Below are 20195 nucleotides of genomic sequence, written 5' to 3' on the forward strand. Positions count from 1 at the left end.
CAACTTAGATTAAACCTCCCTGATTCTAAGACTAGAGACAAAGTTGTCATAATTTTCTGCTACCTACATGAGAAAGGAAAAAATTAAGATGTGCCTCACACTCTCCAATAAATAGCAAAACCTTCCGTCTGCTTCCCCAGCTTAGCTTCTTTCAGTCTTTTAAAACATGGAATATTGGGGTAAGAGAAAATTTTTAGATTGACACTGTAGATGTACAGCTTAACCTGGTGAATCCTACATTCTCTAGAAACGTCACCAGTAGGATTACCCCCAGATGCCACCATATGAAACTGACTCACTAATACTGGCCTAATTCTAACAATGACTAAGCTCATTAAATCCAAGACATAGTCTTTGCTGTCTAGGAATGTGTGTGCAAAAGACAAATGCTCCTAGAAAAACTCTTAAGTAGTAGCAGGTTAGGAGGCACAATCTTAGGAAGATGGCAGGACTGAACACTTAATGGCTGAAAGACACGGTCAAAAAGATACCCTGGAGGAAACTGTACTGAAGGTGGGCAGAGAGGAATGGGGGAGAAAAGAACATGAAAAGAAACTCAGAGCTTTGGTTTGAGGAAATAATGTGAAAATAAGGGGTTTAAGAATAAGACCATTAAAGGGCTGGGCATGCTGGCTCACACCTGTAATCCTGGCATTTTGGGAGGCTGAGGCAGGAGGATCGCTTGAGTCCAGGAGTTGGAGGCCAGCCTGGGCAACATAGCGAGACCTTATCTCTACAAAAAAGTTTTTAAAATTAGCTGGGTGTGGGCTGGGCACAGTGGCTCACACCTGTAATCCCAGCACTTTGGGAGGCCGAGGCATGCAGATCACGAGGTCAGGAGATCGAGACCATCCTGGCTAACACGGTGAAACCCCATCTCTACTAAAAATACAAAAAATTAGCCAGGCATGGGGACGGGCACCTGTAGTCTCAGCTACTCGGGAGGCTGAGGCAGGAGAATGGCGTGAACCTGGGAGGCAAAGCTTGCAGTGAGCTGAGATCGTGCCACTGCACTCCAGCCTAGGCGACAGAGCCAGACTCCGTCTCAAAATAAATAAATAAATAAATAAATAAATAAATAAATAAATAAAAATAATTAGCTGGCTGTGGTGGAACACACGTGTAGTTCCAGCTACTCAGGAGGCTGAGGTAGGAGGATGGCTTGAGCCTGGGAAGTCAAGGCTGCAGTGAGCTGTGATCATGCACTGCATTTCAGCCTGGGTGACAAAGAGAGATCCTGTCTCAAAAAGAAAAACAAAACAAAAAGAATAAGACCATTAAAGAGAACAGGATGAATTCAAAGAAAAAAATGCAGATAAGTACAGCTAGAATGTATTACACCATCACCTGCTGGAGAGAAAAGGTTAGTACATGCACTATCCACTGAACTGCTCAGGAGGAGAAAAGAAAATTGTAGCTGTGAGGAACTTGTCAAAAACAATTATGAAAGCAGCTACATACATATGAAATGTAATTCACAATTCTTTCTTCCCCTCAAAGGCGAGAAAACTGTATACTTTTCATCAAAATAGATACTATTTCTAAGATTAGGAAAAAATATAAGAATTTGGCCAGACAGGACAAGACTAACCAGTGTCTAGGATTCAGAAAACTTTGGGTTATTTTGGTTTTTTTTGTTTGTTTGTTTTGAGATAGAGTCTCACTCTGTAGCCCAGGTTGGAGTGTACTACTGTGATCTCGGCTCACTGAAATCTCCCCCTCCTGGGTACAAGCAATTATTTTGTGTCAGCCTCCTGAGTAGCTGGGACTACAGGCGCCCGCCATTACGCCCAGCTAATTTTTTTTTTTTTTTTTTAGTAGAGATGGGGTTTCACCATGTTGGCCAGGCTGGTCTCAAACTCCTGACCGCAAGTGATCAGCCCTCCTTGGCCTCCCAAAGTGCTGGGATTACAGCTGTGAGCCACTGCACCTGGCCTGATTTCTAGTACAGTGGTTCTCAAAGTGTTGTCCCCAGACCAGCGGCATCAATATCACCTGGGAACTTCTTAGAATTAGAAATACTTGGGCCCCACCCCTAGATCTATGGAATCAAAAACTCCGGGGTTATGATGGCTCAGCTATCTGCATTTTCACAATCCCTCTGGGTGGTTCTGATAGTTGTTCAAGTTGGAGAACCTCTGTCCAGCACAAGGACTGTTCAAGGTCACCAAGAGGGGAACACGCTCTCTCCCACCAGCCCCACTATTTCCATGTCATAGCTGAGGTATTACAACTCATTTGGCATCTGAAAAACAAATCAGTGTCATAAAAGGTCACGGAGCCTAGGAAAAGGCGTGAAGGCCACTTAGATCCTGCTTACCAGTGTTATAACCCCATAGTGCTTTTCTACTTTCTCCTTGAGTTCCCGGAAGCAAGAAGACAACCGCTCATGCAGCGGCTTCAGCTGCTCTGTCAGTTTCTCCCCATGGATGCGGATCCCTTCCGTTAGCAGAGGCATCTGGAGAAAAGGGCAAAAAAGGAGTGAAACGTGCCTCAGGAAGAGGGATCGTTTTGATTTGGTTGGGGAAGGCGGGGAAGGGAGGGATGGGGTGGAAAGGTAAACTGGTAGACATAGTACTGGACAACAGGAAGGCCACTTCTCAGTGTAGGGCTTGTGGACTGGATGGACTTTGGTCAATGATGTGAGAAAATGTGCACACCAAGAATACAGGTTAGCCCTAAACTGGGGAAGGGCTGTGGGATGAGGCAAATCTAACAGAGCCCTGGGGCACTTCCGTGGATGAGCAACTGAGAGGTTTAAGTCTTAGACCGAATTTGGTAGTGATGTTTTCTACCGCTGCCCACTGAAGTCTTGAGAGAAAAAAAATGAGGCCTGCATCTCTTAGCTGGAAATGCATGCCAGGAAACCAACGGGGTTTTTTTTTTTTTTTTTTTTTTTTTTGAGATGGAGTCTTGCTCTGTTGCCCATGCTGGAGTGCTGTGGCGTGATCTCGGCTCACTGCAACCTCTGCCTCACAGGTTCAAATGATTCTCCTGCCTCAGCCTCCCGAGTAGCTGGGATTACAGGCATGTACCACCGTGCCTGGCTAATTTTGTATTTTTAGTAGAGATGGGGTTTCACCATGTTGGCCAGGTTGGTCTGAAATTCCTGACCTCAGGTGATCCACCCACTTCGGCCTCCCAAAGTGCTGAGATTACAGGCATGAGCCACTGTGCCCGACCCCAACTGATGAACTCTGATCTCAGCTTTAAGAGGGCTCCGTCAACCCTGGGCAGTTTAACTGCCGGCCAAGGAAACAAATACATAGATAGGTGGTGGTTCCATAAGGGTTAAAAAAGAAAGAAAAGTAACCCTGAGTGGGCTTGTAGACTTAAGCCCTGGAGAATAAAGGGTGTCCTACACTGTGCCCTCCCCAGGAGTGTAGAGGAAAGATGTCCTATACCTGTAATGCTATTAGTCGCTTTAGCAGCTCAACCTTCTCCTGGTCTTCAGGATGCTCCTGCAAGTACTTTTCTGTAAAGAAAGCCTAAAAGCAGAACATACACAAGTATTAATTAGAACACATTCCTGTCTGTGCAGGAAAGCCTGGAAGGGTGAAGCATGTGTCCTGTGCTGAAGAACCAGGTGTGTCTAACTAAAAATGCATCCCTTTCCTGGGATAGCGCTTACCCTATGTTGGGCAATGCAAAAAAGTATGTGCTATTGTGTGGTCTTTCCTTTATTAGCAAATTCTTAGCAAGACTACATTCTTGACAGTCACCAGCCCACCACACATACACACACACACACACACACCAAATAATCATCATCAACAAAGCAAAATGTCATTCATTAAAATAACTTTCCCAAAGAACAAAGCAAAGGAGAAATGGCAATATATCAAGGCTAACCATTAAATTAAGTGCGCAGATAGTATAAGGGAAAGAGTAAAAAGTTTAAAAACAGGAGATGGAGGTGATAGGGTTTCTGCTCTTCCCGTGATATTGGCTGTATCACGCTTTTTTCCTATCTTAAGTGAAAGTTAGTATCTGCACTTTCTTACTAATCCCCTATCCTAAATGCTATTTTAAAAAGAAAGTGAGATATAGATGTGAAGACATTTCAAAAATATTAAATTCTGGTTGCCCTTATTATTACATATCAGCACCATGCTTATCAGTAAACACTCATGACCCCCCAGCTAAGTCCCTGTAACAGGTAAATAAGACCCAAACTTAAATTCCAAACACAGGCCTTATATAGGGTACTGTTTTAAAGATAGAATTCATCAGGAAAGAGAAACAGAAGTTCGCATCAAACGTTTCCGACAGGGTCGAAAATAGGAGTGACATCTTTTCTTCCCAGACCTTAACATTCATTTCTGAAAGTGCTTTCAAAGACCAGCCTTCAGATTCCCCTTCAGTCTTCCGCTTTAATGCCATGAAAGCCAAAGCCCCCATTACATAAAACCAAGAGCTCCTGGAACTACAGGACAGACTTACAAAAGTGAATGGCCCATTTTGGGCGCCAAACAAAGTATGTGCAAAGCCTACCTTGTGAGCAGACATCAAGGGTTGACTTATGTCCCCCAAAACTTCCTATGTTGAAGTCCTAATGCCTGGTACCTCAGAATGTGACCCTATTTGGAAGCAGGGCTGTTGCAGATTTAATGAGTTAAGAGGAGGTCATACATACTGGAGTAGGATGGGCCCTTAAGCCCGTATGACTGATGTCCTTATAAAAAGGGGAAATTCGGAGACAGAAGTGCAAACACTGGGAGAACACTATGTGAAGTGATACAAGAAGATGGCCATCGACAAGCCACGGAGGAGCAGCCTCAAGTCACGGAGCACCAAGAAGACACCAGAAGCCAGGAAGAGAGACATGGAACGTTCTTTCACACATCCTTGCAAGGAACCAACACTGTGACACCTTGATTTCAGACTTCTTGCTCATGGAACAGTGAAACAAGAAGTTTTTGTTGTTTTAAGCCACCCAGTTGGGAGAACTTTGTTACAGCAGCCCTAGCAAACTAACACAACAGTGAATATGAATATATATGGAGCAATTACCACAAAAAGAAGCATGACAATATAATACATTAGCAAAACAGCTCGTTCTAGCCAGGATCGTATTTACAGGGACTGTCAGCATAAATGAAAAAGGAGTATTTTACTTAAGTTTTCACTGACTTTTACCTTTTAAATACAAGCACTTGAAATTTTTGAAAGTTATAACAATTTTTTTTTGGCTAAATGGTAGAACACATGGAAGTTCCCAAAGTATTGCTTAGATCGGGGAACACTGGAGCAGAGTGCCCTGAAATTCATTCTTCTAGCAGAGTTCTGCCTCAGAACAGAAAGGTGAGATAAATTACAGCACACAGCTCCTGTGCTCTTATCACTTTGGCAATGAATAAAGAGCTGGATTAGAATAGTTCACCTACATCAAACATGTAATGATGGGCTTCCCAACTGATTGCAATACATCATGGTGATTAACGAGTTTACTTTTTTCTTACTTTTAGAAATGTGCAGTCATACATATTAACTAAATGAATACATTAGTATTTTAAGCCAAAGGTCCTGAAATGTATGTACATATGTATGTATTTATCCTTGCTTTTTGTTCATTTTAATTAGAACACTGTTACACTGGAAAAACTTCATATGACATTACGTATCATTCACAGATATTGGTGTATATAAATCTGTGATGGGGGTATTCTGTAAAAATTAATACTTGGAAAAAATACACGAAGATTAGTACCAATGAGTACATATGAAAAAGTACACACTGAAAGCATCAGAGTATTTAAAAAGTAGTGGATATTAGATCCTATTTTCATATGGACTGCCATTGTAACACTGGATATTATTAAGGCTCCTAACATGGACAAACTAGAATTTGTCTCTGGTGTTGAGCCTTTCCCAGCTGCTGAATATAATAAGGCTAGAGAAGGCTGAGAGGCTGAGAAAAAGGACAAGAAAGATGATTATAGTGGCAGCCACAGAGCATAGACGTCACCATCCATGAAGAACATTCCAATTACACCGTCTGCTCCAAGTAGGCAGGAGGAGGCAGGAAGAAAACCAACACTGGTGAAGCCTCAACTCTATGCCAAGCACTGTCCGACGTTTCTTCTATACAGGAGGTCTCCCTTAATCTTCCCATCCATCCTGTGATCTATCTTGTAAGTCAGGTATTTTTCTTTTCTTTTCTTTTCTTTTTTTTTTTTTAAGATGGAGTGTTGTTCTGTCGCCCAGGCTTGGAGTTCAGCGGTGCAATCTTGGTTCACTGCAGCCTTTGCCTCCCGGGTTCAAGCAATTCTCATGCCTCAGCCTCTCCAGTACCTGAGATTACAGGCGCCCGCCATGATGCCCAGTTAATTTTTAAAAATATTTTTATTAGAGACAGGGTTTCGCCAAGTTTGCCAGGCTGGTCTTGATCTCCTGGCCTCAGGTGATTCTCCTGCCTCGGCTTCCCAAAGTGCTGGGATTACAGGCATGAGCCAATGTGCCTGGCCAAGTTAGGCATTCTTCTCACTTTGCAGATATACGGAGCTCAGAGAGGTGAAGCATGTTGCCAGGAGCACACAGTGGCCAATGGGAAGCCAGAATTGAGTCCTGGGAGCAACTAAGTGCAAAGTTCCTGCTCTTCCCAGGACACACACACACACACACGGACACACACACGGACACAAGAGTGCCACACAGTTAATGTCGCTCACCCTTCCCCTCTGGCTCCTTTAATTTCTACCCACTCTCCAGGCGGCTCCACAGGGGTATCCTTGCCAAATGGTGATTTAGATCCAAATAGTTTATATTCAAAAAATATTTAGCCACTGAAAACATACCACAGCAATGAAAAATTCTGCCACCATTAATTATACTTAACATACACTGAATCCATGATGTGTATTTTAAATGCTGTTACATCCTAAACCTTTAATGCCATGGATTAAATTGTGCTGAGTACTGCTTTCATGTCTCAACTAAGAATATTTAGTTGAACTAATTTAATTGTAGAGTCAGGGCCATCAGTTGTCCATACAACCTCTGGCACACCAAGTCAGGCGGGGGTCCTAGAAGCTAATTCTGCCGCCCAGGCTGGAGTGCAATGGCCCAATCTCGGCTTACTGCAACCTTTGCCTCCAGGGTTAAAAGTGATTCTCGTGCCTCAGCCTCCTAAGTAGCTCGGACTACAGGCGTGCACCACCATGCCTGGCTAATTTTTGTATTTTTGGTAGAGACGGGGTTTCACCATGTTGGCCAAGATGGTCTTGAGCTCCTGACCTCAAGTGATCCACTCACCTCGGCCTCCCTAAGTCCTGGGATTACAGGTGTGAACCACTGGGTCCGGCCCCTAGAAGCTAATTCTAAAGAGAGTGTGGCTCTGCCATCCCCAGAGATGCTGCTCCATTTCCAGTGCATCCTGGGTTCCGGGGTCCACCCATTAGCGTGTAAACCCTCAGGGGAGACAGAATAACAGGTGCTTTGACCAGAGGCATGTTGGTTTTTTTTCTGTGACGCTTTACTAGGCAATGTACTATACCAGCCGGGTTGCAGACAGTCTCTAAGAAGTCAGGGACAATTGTTTCATTCACTTTACTTGCCAGAAGGGAAAGTGAACATTTCTTAGAGCAGCTGTAGGAAATGAATTTGTCGGTGGCAGATGGCACAGAGGAAGGCACACAGACACCCAGGTCTGTGAATCCCTAGGGGGTTCTGGGACCAAGCGAACCTTTTCATAGTTGGAGAAGCCCCCCATGACAGCCGGGTCCACGATGCCACTGAGCAGCATGGAGAGGGGGTGCACAGAGAGGGACCGGTCCCAGGCGTGCTGCTGAACGCAGTTGCTGATCCTCTCATTGGTCAGCTCCATGGTTTCGATGGCATTCTCCAGAGGACTGATCTCCTCCTGAGTGACAGAGCACATGGGAGAAAAAGGACACTTGTCAGCTCCAAGTAAAGAGTGAAAAAAGTTTAACTCTTCCCTTGAAGAGGTATAAAATATCCACAAGCTACAGAAAAGGAAAGATTTGCTTGTCAAGGTTAGTCTTATAGCAGGGGTCCCAAAACCCCAGGCCAGTCTCCGTCCGTGGCCTATTAGGAAACAGGCCACACAACCAGAGGTGAGCGGCAGGTAAGTGAGGGAAGCCTCATCTGTATTTACAGCCATTCCCCATCACTCGCATTACAACCTGAGCTCCGTCTGCTGTCAGATCAGTGGTGGTATTAGATTTTCATAGCAGTGCAAACTCTATCATGAACTGTACATGCGAGGGCTCTAACTAGGTTGCACCCATCTTATGAGAATCTAATGCCTGATGATCTGTCACTGTCTCCCATCACTTCTAGAAGGGACTCTCTAGTTGCGAGAAAACGAGTTCAGAGCTCCCACTGATTCTACATGATAATTATTTCATTATGTATTACAATATACTAGTAATACAAATACAGTGCACAATAAATGTAATGTGCTTGAATCATCCCCAAACCATCCCCTATCGCCCAATACCCCTGACCTTCCCACCCCAGGTCCACAGAAAAATTGTCTTCCAGGAAAGCAGTCCCTGTGTCAAAAAGATTGGGGACTGCTAGCTTATAAGGACACCACCATTTTTTGGAATAGTGGTAAGATACAAAATAAGCTATTTAAAATCTCCTTACAAAGTAGAATGATGACTTAAACATGGGAGCCATGGTAATGATTATTCCATGGATGAAATGTCTACAGAAAATTTGAGAAGAAAAGAACTGGACCTGTAGTAAGAATCATTTCCTAGGCAACACTTCCTTGGAGACTTTTGAGAAGATCAATGACAAGAGAATAGCAGGATATCAGATCTGAGTCACTTCTGCACCACCAAGAATGTCCACTGGCAAAATGTTTGATGCTTCCTCCATGAAAGGAGGTAAGTGATCTTGAAGGCCATGCATTCAGACCATACATAGTATGAATTCTATGGTTATCAGACATCAGAAATAATCGGATGTATTAGAATATACAGGCTGAATTTTGAATGAAAAGAAAATGAGACACAGTACAGATTCAGAGAGCTCTTCCTATGGAAATGTCTACAAAATCAGGTTTCAAAAAAAAAATATCTCCTTCTTCATTTTACCTATTATCAGTCAACATGACCTCCTATTCCAGACTTGATTCCAAAAGTCTCCATCCAGGAATCATATCCATAACTGAGGAATAATGTCTAAATTTTTTTTCTTTTAGAGACAGGGTGTCACTCAGTTGACCAGACTGGAGTGCAGCAGTGCAATTATTCATAGCTCACTGCAACCTCCAACTCCTGGGTTCAAGCCATCTTCTTGCCTCAGCCTCCCAAGTAGCTAGGATGACAGGCACATGACACCACACACAGCTATTCTTTTTGTAGAGGTGGGGGTCTTGCTATATTGCCCAGGGTGGTCTTGAACTCCTGAGTTCAAGTGATCCTCCCACCTTGGCCTCCCAAAGTTCAGGGATTACAGGCATGAGCCACTGTACCTAGCTATGACTTATAACACATTGAACTTCAGTTCAGATTTGTTCAAGGAACATTTCTTGAACACCTACTTTAGGTTAAGTGTCATGCTATGCACCACAGATACAAAAGTGATTAAGATGTATGTACTTCATGGCTCAGAGGAGCTGATGGTGTTAGTGGGGTCTCAGGACATGTAAACATGGTAGGTTAGAAACACGCCCAGGGTGCCACAGGGGACAGAAAAAAGGCAGGTCACCCAATTTGGATGTTCCAGAGATGGATTCATTGAGAAGCTGGTGCCTAAACTGAACCTTGATGGGAGTTATTTAGGTGCAGAAATTGCAAGAGTGTGTTTCAGGCAGAGAAAACAATCCAATGTCACGGAGGACTGAAATTAGCATGGGATGAGCAGTACGGTTCCAATAGATTGCCTAGGAGATGAGGCAGAAGAGTTAGGCCATGTGTGTGTGTGCTAAGGAGGGCAGGCTTTATACTCCAGATACTTGGGGCCATGGAAGGGCTTTAAGCATGAGAATGGACAAAATGGTGAGATTTCCTTAATGGAATTCCCACTGAGGCAGTGAGGTAACTGGATCTGAGAAGGTCATGAATGGCAGGCAGGCCAATGAGGAGGTGGGAAATAAAACAGATTTAATCACTACTAAACAGGTAAAACAGCAGCTTTTGGGAGAGATGAAGAGGGAGGAGTCTAGGGTGATTGGGGATGTGATTAGCGGAGAATAAAAGAACAGGCTTTGGGAGGGAAGATGTAATTGACAGGAAACTCCAAGCGGCATTCCAAAAATGTTTCTGGGTGCTGGCAGGATCGCTGAGCAGACACCACTGCTCTGGACATAAAAGAATCATTCACTGTGAGTGACCTTTAGGGCTGGTGTTGTCACATCAGTTTTACAAAGGAGCTCTATTATACAAGCATGCCTTTTATTTCTCTTTTGAAAAACAAAGTTGGCCAGAGGAGGCTGGCCAAGCTGGTGTGAACTGCAGAGGGAATTCAACAAAGCCTGTTATTATATTTGGAGACAGAAAGTTTTTTTCTAAGTGCCAATTTCAAATGACTCACTGTTGAAATCTGTTTGACTTCAAACCACTTGAGAATCCCAGGAAAGGTATATGCAGTCGTATACGTGGTCCGTTCAATCCACATCGTCTGGTGGCAAGAAGGAACACATGAAATGTTGGTCAATTCCCAGGAGGAAAACATGAAATGTTCGTCAATTCCCAGGGAAAATAGCAAAACTCCCTGGGGTTCAGTTAAGTGAGATTCTATTCTCAAATGCCTCATAGGGAATGAGCCAAATTTTCTCATAAAATTCAAGGATCCTGGATGTTTAAAGCTGAAAGGGATCATCTACTTGGGACTTCTCACCCTACAGAGGGGAATGTGAGGTCTAGAGAGGTACGACTAGCCCAAGGTTATTATGAGCAGCAGGCCCAGGAAGAGTCCAGATTCTGGACTCCTAGTCAAGCATTTTCCATGGAGATGACAGCTGGCTGTCTAGGTAATTAGCACTTCCTGTCTAGGTAATTAGCAGGTGAAGCCTCTATTCCCAGGGGTGCCATCGTTTCTCCTGTGGAAGCTGGTTAGGTAGGTGGAAGACCTCCACCTGGGATGCCAATTTTACCTTTGTTTTTTGAGACAGAGTTTCGCTGTCACCCATGCTGGAGTGCAGTGGTGCGATCTTGGCTCACTGCAACCTCCGCCTCCTGGGTTCAAGCAATTCTCCTGCCTCGGCCTCCTGAGTAGCTGGGACTACAGGTGTGTGCCACCATGCCTGGCTAATTTTTTGTATTTTTAGTAGAGATGGGGTTTCACTGTGTTAGCCAGAATGGTCTCGATCTCCTGACTTCGTGATCCGCTGGCCTCGGCCTCTCAAAATGCTGGGATTACAGGTGTGAGCCACTGTGCTCAGCCCATCAATTTTACCTCTTAAAGGACAAAAGGGGTGAACTCACAGCAAATTCGTTGTCTGGATCCTTTTCTCCTTTCCGGAACGGCCGGGAGTATCTGAACTGCTGCACTTCATTGGCTCTGTAGTAGCTGGAGAAGGACAAAGCAATGCTGTATTTTCTCTCTTAGAACAACCACTTCTTGACTTGACTTCAACAAAACCTATAACACATCTGCCTGGTCTGAGTTTTACCCACTAAGCTATCTCATAATCAATAATATCTCCACATGAAGGCCTGAGAAAGTGCACAATTTGATTTTATTTCACACCTTACTTTTATATTACTTAGGAATTTATTTCACAGCACACAATTTATTTATTTTATTTATATTTATTTATTTATTTATTTATTTATTTATTTACTTATTCATTTTGAGTCAAAGTCTCACTCTGTCACCCAGGCTGGAGTGCAGTGGCGCAATCTTGGCTCACTGCAGCCTGCACTTTCCAGGTTCAAGTGATTCTCCTACCTCAGCCTCCCGAGTAGCCGAGATTACAGGCATGCACCACCACGCCTGGCTAATTTTTTAGTATTTTTAGTACAGATGGGGTTTCACCATATTGGCCAGGCTAGTCTTAAACTCCTGACCTCAAGTGATCCAACCGCCTCAGCCTCCAAAAGTCACAGCACACAATTTTAAAAGGTACATGTGGCCAGGTGTGGTGGCTCACACTGTAATTCCACCAGTTTGGGAGGCAGAGGTGGGAAGATCACTTGAACTCAAGACTAGCCAACCTGGGCATCACAGCAAGATCCCATCTACACACACACACACACACACACACACACACACACACACACACACAGAGCCAGGTGTGGTGGTGTATGTCCCGGCTACTCAGGAGGCTGAGGTGGGAGGGAAGGTCTCTTGAGCCCAGGAGTTTAAAATTGCAGTGAGCTATGATTGTGCCACTGCATGCCAGCCTAGTTGACAGCAAGACCCTGAATCTTAGTGGGTGGACTGCCTGAGCTCAGGAATTTGAGACCAGCCTGGGAAACATGGTGAAACCCCATCTCTACTAAAATACAAAAAATTAGCCAGGTGTGGCGGCATGCGCCTGTAATCCCAGCTACTCGGGAGGCTGAGGCAGGAGAATTGCTTGAACAATCACGCCACTGTACTCCAGCCTGGGTGACAGAGCAAGACTCCGTCTCAAAAAAAAAGGTATATGCACTCACACATACGTTTGGGATCTCATTAGTCTAGTTTTATAACAGTTCTAGCAACACCATTAGCATTCGGCTCTTCAAGACAAGGAATGAGCCCCTCCATCACTGGGGACCAGCCACTCCTCTGTGATGCTTTTGGGAAAAGCTCAGGCATCTGAAACCCAGGCATGAAATTTCTGATTTTCCTCTGCCTAAAAAAAACAAAACCCCCACATCCCTTTGTATTAGCAAGCTTTTATCTTACACTCAAAGAAGAATAGACAGTAGGTCTTGCAAACTGTAATAAATGTAAGGCTTTGGTTTTAATGTACTCCAAACAAGTGTGAGGGAGAGACAACCTTCTCTTTTTTGTAGAGACAGAGTCCCACTTTGTTGCTCAGGCTGGTCTCAAATTCCTGGCTTCAAGCAATACTCCTCCCTTGGCCTCGGAAAATGTTGGGATTACAGATGTGAGCCACTGTGCCTAGACACAGATATTTTTTTTTAGATGAAAAACCACTTACTTTAGGATCTGCTCCGGAACTGGTTTATCCTTGTAGCTGGGCGGCAAGCTCATCACTGGCTTTACGGTGAAGCACTGCATGTCTGAGGAACTTGTTAAGGAAAAGAGAGGGGCTGGGGCCGCGAAGTTGTCAGACACCAAAGGCCTGTTCTTCCTGCTTCACAGCCGGAAATGCCACCAGCACCAATCACTCCCTTTGACCCAAATCCCAGGACCACATTGAAAATGAAGTTCCTTTGTGTATCACCGAAATGCCTTATTCAGTGATTACAATGAATCCTAGGGTCTTCTTTTTTTTTTTTTTTTTTTTTTTTGGTCAGACATCTGGCAAACAACCCTTGCCATAGGGAAATAGACGTCAATGCAATATCAGGAAACAGGTGCTTAGAAATGGATTCAAACAATTTCTTGGGACAAGCATCCCCTGAAATCACCAGACTCAGAGCCCAGGCAACAGGAATTGCTTGTATCTTTGGATCCCATCTGTTTATCCAGTGCCACAGTTGGGCACAGTGCTAGGTATTTTGAATGTGTTATCTCTAACACACACAACAACTCTACGAGAGGGATATGATTATTCTCTTTTCACAGATGGAGAATCTGAGGATAAGAGAGGTTAAAATCCAACATCACACAGCTGGTAAGTGGTCAAGTTAGGCTTCAAAAGCAGCTCAAGGGTAAGCGCTCCTGCTCTGATTTAATGATCGTGTCTTAGAAAGTCTTAGCTCCCCAACCCACCAGGACAGAGATACCGTTTCAAAGTCTACAGCAGAATCCAGAATTCAGAATAGGAAGTCTATGTTCCACTTAAGCACCCCATCTGGCTAGGAAGTATATTTCATATCCGTCACTTGTCTATTACCTCTCCTGTTTTGTTACATCATCACCACCAGCTAATGCTACGAGGGTCCCAAAGATTTTACATGGAATGGGAAACTGTGTCAGAACGCTTCAGAGGATCGTCTGTCTGCAGAGAAGGGACTGTAGCTCCCATCTTCTCTGGCTTAGCAGGGGCTGTGCACAGCCATAAGAGCCTCGGGGCCATATTCCCCACGGGAAGGATACACTGCTTGGGGGAGGACTTGATGTCTTCCCCAGGAGGCGTGGTGCTGGTCATCTTCTCCGCATTGGGGAACTGGGTTAGCAACCTCAGGCTGAAGTCCTCTCGCCTCTCATACTCCTTTCCCCGGTAGATGAAGATTTTATTCTGCAGGTGAGAGACAGCAAGGGAAGTCATTACTTAGGACGAGTGAAGAGGCAACTGGAGTTCCGGGTACTGAGGGAGCTCTTGCGCTCCCCAGCCAAGGTTCAATCCACACCATCAAGTTCTCATTGAATATCTAGTCCGTGCCTGACGGCAACTGTCACATCTTATAAGAGCTGCGGTTTATTTGAGAAGTTAAATCACAGGCATAAAAAATACTTAGCCTGGTGCTGCTTCTGGTGTGGCCCAAGGACCATGGCCAGTCTGCAAACAGTCTGGACCCCCATCTGCAAGGAAATAAGGAACTTGTGCCTTCAAGTAAATCAATGACATCACCAAGCATGCTGATATTTTCATGGCAAGACATTCTTAAGGAAGGAAGGAAGTGCATTAATTTACATTGAGGTATAAACTCTGTCGATCTCATCATGATCCAGTAACAGTTTGTGGACCAGCATTTAAACAGCACAGCCTCAGAGAATGAGGAGAAGGAACGTGCCTTCTGGCACAGAAACAGAGTCACAGAGAACAGAAGCAATGTACCGCAGTCCCCAGCCAATCCTGAAAGTCTGAGAGAAAATCACCGCATTAAATACTATTTTCTCCACTCTAGACTGCAAATATAATCTCTTTAATCAAATTTTTTTCCCCAAGAGATTTCCTAGGCCGCAGGCATGGGAGTAATTTGTCTCACAGGTGTGACTGCCTGGGCAAGTGCAAACATAGCCATGTTCGAAATGAGCAGTTTGCACAGGTAGCCCACACATGATTCATTTTTAACCAAGGCTTGGGCCCAGGTTGTCTTGTAAAATGTCTTTGAAACTCACTTGTCCATTCACATAACAAATATGTGTTGTGCAAACAGAAGATCAGTCAGACAACAGGAATACAATGGTGATCCTGCTCTCACAGAATTACCTTCTAGAGGAGAGAATAAAAAACAAGCAAGTAAATAAATAAGTAAACCTGATAGTGTAAGTACCGTGAAGGCAATTACACTTTTCAGGCAAATACTGAATGAAGGGAGTAAAAACTACTGGATCTTTTGGAATACATGATAAAACTTTTCCAAGCTAGGAAAAATCTATGGGACTCAAGCCTGTTGAAATTCCATCATTCAGGCGAAACAACGGTGGGCAAAGGATCAGAGTGTAATACAACGCTAGTTGTATGATGCAGACGATAACTATAAAAGGAATCAAAGCAGGTCAGGAAGAATTAGCTTGGCTGGAAACAGAAGGCTTCAAAGAAGACACGGGCCTTAGACAGGCATAGACAGATGAATGGGAAAAGGAAGCGTAAAGAGAAGGAGTGAGAAGGGCCAGGCGGGTACGTGGAAAGGGTCAGGCCCAGGGGTGGAAAGCACAGAGTCCTGGGAGAAGACATGAGCCTGGCCTGGAAGAATGAGCCAGAATATGAATGATCTTGCATGGCAGGTAGAGGTTTCAAAGACTCGGAATGTTCACTGGAGGTTCTGGAAGGCAGGAGCCGCATGATGAAAGAAGAAGTGTAGACAATGTAAGCCAACGGTGGCATCTATGTCCAACTGAAGGCTCATAGGCTGGACTGCACAGGAGAAGGAAAAGGAACAGCAGGAGAAGGAGAAGGAAAAGGAACAGCAGGAGAGGGAGAAGTAAAAGCATTCAGTGTTTGTCTCTTTGGTGTTGGGAGAAGGGCGAGGAAGATAGGGGAGTTGATGCTGATTCAAAGATCACTGGTTTTGAGCCTGGGCAATACAGTGAGACCCCATATCTAAGAAAAAATAAAAACATTAGCTAGGCGTGGTGGTACACAGCTGTAACCCCACCTCCTCAGCAGGCTGAGGCAGGAGAACTGCCTGAGCCTGGGAGGTCAAGGCTGCAGGCAGCTGTGATTACGCCACTGCGTTTCAGCCTGGATGACAGAGCAAGACCCCATTTCTTAAAAAAAAAAAAAAGTCAGTGGTCTTGGAGTAGGAAGAACAGTGGTACCCTTGACAGAAACCAGAGAGATAAAGAAATCTCACCGGGTTGGAAGGAGAGGATGATGTAATTTTATATATTCTGAGTTTGGGGAAATATCCCATAGAAAAGAATGGCACTGACGTTATATGCACTCACAAGGATTTTATATTCTACTGTAAGTACGCTCTGAGGTATGTTAACATCTATAAACTACCTTACAGTTTATAAAGCACTCCTATATGCTATTTACTTAATTCTCAAAACTTTCCTGTGATGTAGGCATTATTTTTCTAAATTACGGATCAGAAAACCAAGACTCGGTGATTACGTGATTTCACCAAAATCACACACTCGCTCAGCAGGTGATTTAGACTAGAATGCTTCTGACTTGAAGTCTGGTGTTCTTGATTTCACAGAATCACTGCTGTCTCTGTGGTCACATTTCTGATTTCATGCAACACACAGGCATATGTAACAGATGTGGCAGGGCTTGTTCTTTTATGTTGACCTGGATTAAAGCAGAGCTAACACTAGACACTCATGCATTTTTACCCTACACTCTATTTTTTAATTTTTAATTTTTTCTTTTTTTGAGACAGGGTCTCACTCTGTCATCCAGGCTGGAGTGCAGTGGCTTGATCACAGCTCACTGCAGCTTCTAATTCCAATCCTCAAGCAATCCTTCTGCCTCAGCCTACTGAGCAGCCAGGACCACAGCACATGCTACCATGCCTGGCTAATTTTTAAAAAAAATTTTTGTAGAGACAGGGTCATGCTATGATGCCCAGGATGGCCTTGAATTGCTGGTCTCAAACTCCTGGGCTCAAGCAAGCCTCCTGCCTCGGCCTACCAGTGCTGGGATTACAGGCATGAGTCACCATGGTTGGTCCCAGACTTTCCACTCTTTATTCTCTTTCCTCTGCCTGGTCCATCTCATCCCCAACCACAGTTATTTTAACTCCATATAAGTAACTCACCAACTTTTATCTCTTGTCTGTAACTTCACTTGAGTTCCAGATCTATACAGCTAATGGTTGACTTGTGCCTTTTGGATGTTCCAAATCTACCTCCCCTTGAGTACGTGCAAAACCAAACTTCTGCAAACACTTTAGAAAACCCTGGGAGGTCCTCTGCTATCTGGTACCCACAGCCATCCGCCCCATTCTCCTATACACCCTCTTGTACACACTACTCCAGCCTCATAGCTTTTGGACCTGCTATTCTCAAGGTCTGGGACCCATGCTCATCCTCTTGATAGCTTCATGGCTTATTCTTTAACTTTTTTCTGGTTTTTGCAAAAATGTCATTTTCTTTCTGAAGTCTTTCTTGTTTACTCTATTTAAAATTGCAACTCCATCCCCAACACGTGCCTCTCTAGTCCCCTTCCCTAAGTCCTTTTCTCCATGATACTTACTGAATAGCTACACTGTAGAAGGCAGTGTTCTAGGCCATCTGACATACTCAATAGTTTATTCATTTATCTCATTTTCTGATCTCTCCAAGCTGGAACATAAGCTTGATAAATTTCAAGATTCTGGTTTGTTTTGTCTCTGCTCCCATGCCTATATTAGAGCCAAGTACGTGGTAGGAGTTTAATAAATATTTACTCAAGGAATAAATTCATTCTCTCCTCCGTGACTCTGGCCTTTTCCGGTCCTGCTGTCCCAGTAAATAGTTCAACTACCCCCTCCAATGATGCAGGCCAGAAGCCCAGAAATCATTCTTGACAACTCTCGCTTCCTCACCCACACAGCCCATCAATCATCAGATGGCTGTGGCCTCATCTCCACCACTCTAGTCTTTCCGCTTCCCTCTAAAGCCACCACCCCCACGTCCCGAGTCTAGCCTGTCATCTCTTTTCTGAACATCTGCAATGGTCTCTTAGTGGTTTATCTGCAGCACCTCCCGTCCATTCTCCATGGATGACCATGGAGACCAAAGCCAGATAACCTTCCCAACACGAAAAATCTGTAGCAGCTCCCACTGCTCTTAGGATGCAGAGAGAACACACCAGGAAACCCCAGGGCTGTGCAGGCTCTTCCAGGGCTCCCCTCCCCCCTGCCGGCACCCCAGCTCTCTCTGTGCCTGCCGCATCGGCCTTTCCTTCCCAGGCACTGCCCTGCTCTTGCCTGCCGCTTCCTCTGCCTGCAATGCTTATTCCTACTCCCTTCACCTGCTCCACTCCCAGCTTACCTTTCAGACTGCAGCTGAAATAGAGGTTCCCTGGAAAGACTTTATCTTATCTTGTCTTATTTGAGACAGTCTGGCTCTGTCGCCCAGGCTGGAGTGCAGGGGCACCATTTCAGCTCATTGCAACCTCTTGCCTCCTGGGCTCAAGTGATTTTCCTGCCTCAGCCTCCCAAGTAGCTGGGATTATAAGTGTGAACCACTGCACCAGACCCTGAATCTTTTTTTTTTTTTTTTTTTTTTTTAATGAAGACATAAGCTGGGCATGGTGGCTCACGCCTATAATCCTAAAACTTTGGGAGGCCGAGGCGGGTGGAACATCTGAGGTCAGGAGTTCGAGATCAGCCTGGCCAACATGGTGAAACCCCATCTCTACCAAAATACAGAAATGAGCCGGGCCTGGTCATGCACGCCTGTAATCCCTGCTACTTGGGAGACTGAGGCACGAGAATGGCTCGAACCCCAGAAGGCGGAGGTTGCAGTGAGCCGAGATCGCACCACTGCATTTCAGCCTGGGTGACAGAGTGAGACTCTGTCTCAAAATAAGTAAATAAATAAATAAAAATAAAAAACAATATTAAGACATAATCTACATACAGTAAAATGGACCCCTTTTGGCGTAAAATTCTGTTACTTGCGACAAACATAACCAGGACCACAATCAAGATACAGAACAGTTTCACTGCCGCCAAACATTTCCCCAGGCCCTTCTGCAGCCAACCTCCCCCTGACCAGCAACCACTGATCTATTTTCTGTCCTGATAATGTTGCCTTGGCAAGAATTTCATATAAATAAAACCACAAGGTATGTAGCCTTTTAAGTCTAACTTCTTTTACCTAGCAAGATGCATGTGGGAATTGTGCCCGCAGTTGTGTGTATCAGGAGCTCACTGCCTTTGGCTGCTGTAGTATTCTGTTGTGTGGAGACACTGAAGTTTGTTTATCACATCACCAGTTCAGGGACACTTGGATGGTGACTATGATTAAAGCTGCTATAAATATTCCTGTACATTTTTTGTAATAGGGTAAGTTTCTATTTCACTTGGGTAAATATTTCCTGGTTACAGATTCTTATAGCACAGGGTATCTTTATTGGTTACAGTTTATTTATTTAGTTATTTATTTTTGAGATGGAGTCTCACTCTGCCACCCAGGCTGGAGTGCAGTGGTGTGATCTTGGCTCAATGCAACCTCTACCTCCTGGGTTCAAGCAATTCCCCTGCCTCAGCCTCCTGAGTAGCTGAGATTACAGGCATGTACCACCATGCCCAGCTAATTTTTGTACTTTTAGTAGGGACAGCTTTTCAGCATGTTGGTCACACTGGTCTCGAACCCCTGACCCCAAGTGATCCACCTGCCTCAGCCTCCCAAAGCACTGGGATTACAGGCGTGAGCCACTGTGTCTGACATGCAGTTTAAATTTTACATTCATGTGTGATTAAAATCTCCCCTCATGAATTTAGGTTGTAAAATCCATGAGGGTAGGGACTATGTTTGACTGTAATCAGCAAAATATTTCTAATGCCTTCTCTATACCTGGCACAGAGTAGATGCTCAATAAATATTTACTGACTGAATGAATAAACAGTGTCTCATCAGGCACTTTTAGGAATGTAAATTGCTTGCTTGATCACTTGTTTTAAAATTAGGAGAAAGTAGATGGAGAATAAATGTTTAAGCAAAGCTCAGCTCTAAAAGAAACTTTTCTTAAGAATTTTTGTTTATTAACCTATAAAATGAGTATCACATTATAGATGATTTTGAGATGGAAGAAAAATACCATCCTTGTC

General features: G+C 44.3%; 1 protein-coding gene across 4 annotated transcripts in view; it reads right to left on the bottom strand.

Annotated features, from left to right (window-relative positions):
• The window catches only part of LOC105482043 (dedicator of cytokinesis 5), a 232257-nt gene that overhangs the window by 12478 nt on the left and 199584 nt on the right, over positions 1-20195 (bottom strand). For all 4 annotated transcript variants that reach the window (XM_071068478.1, XM_071068477.1, XM_071068476.1 and 1 more), the window contains 7 exons: positions 14137-14278; positions 13073-13154; positions 11403-11487; positions 10510-10596; positions 7685-7861; positions 3405-3488; positions 2321-2458 (listed from right to left, as the gene is read on the bottom strand). In XM_071068478.1, the coding sequence (XP_070924579.1) occupies positions 2321-2458; positions 3405-3488; positions 7685-7861; positions 10510-10596; positions 11403-11487; positions 13073-13154; positions 14137-14278 (795 nt within the window). The remainder of the gene's footprint in view (positions 1-2320; positions 2459-3404; positions 3489-7684; positions 7862-10509; positions 10597-11402; positions 11488-13072; positions 13155-14136; positions 14279-20195) is intronic.

Source organism: Macaca nemestrina, chromosome 8 (genome assembly GCF_043159975.1).
Source record: "Macaca nemestrina isolate mMacNem1 chromosome 8, mMacNem.hap1, whole genome shotgun sequence".
Taxonomy (NCBI): Eukaryota; Metazoa; Chordata; class Mammalia; order Primates; family Cercopithecidae; genus Macaca; species Macaca nemestrina.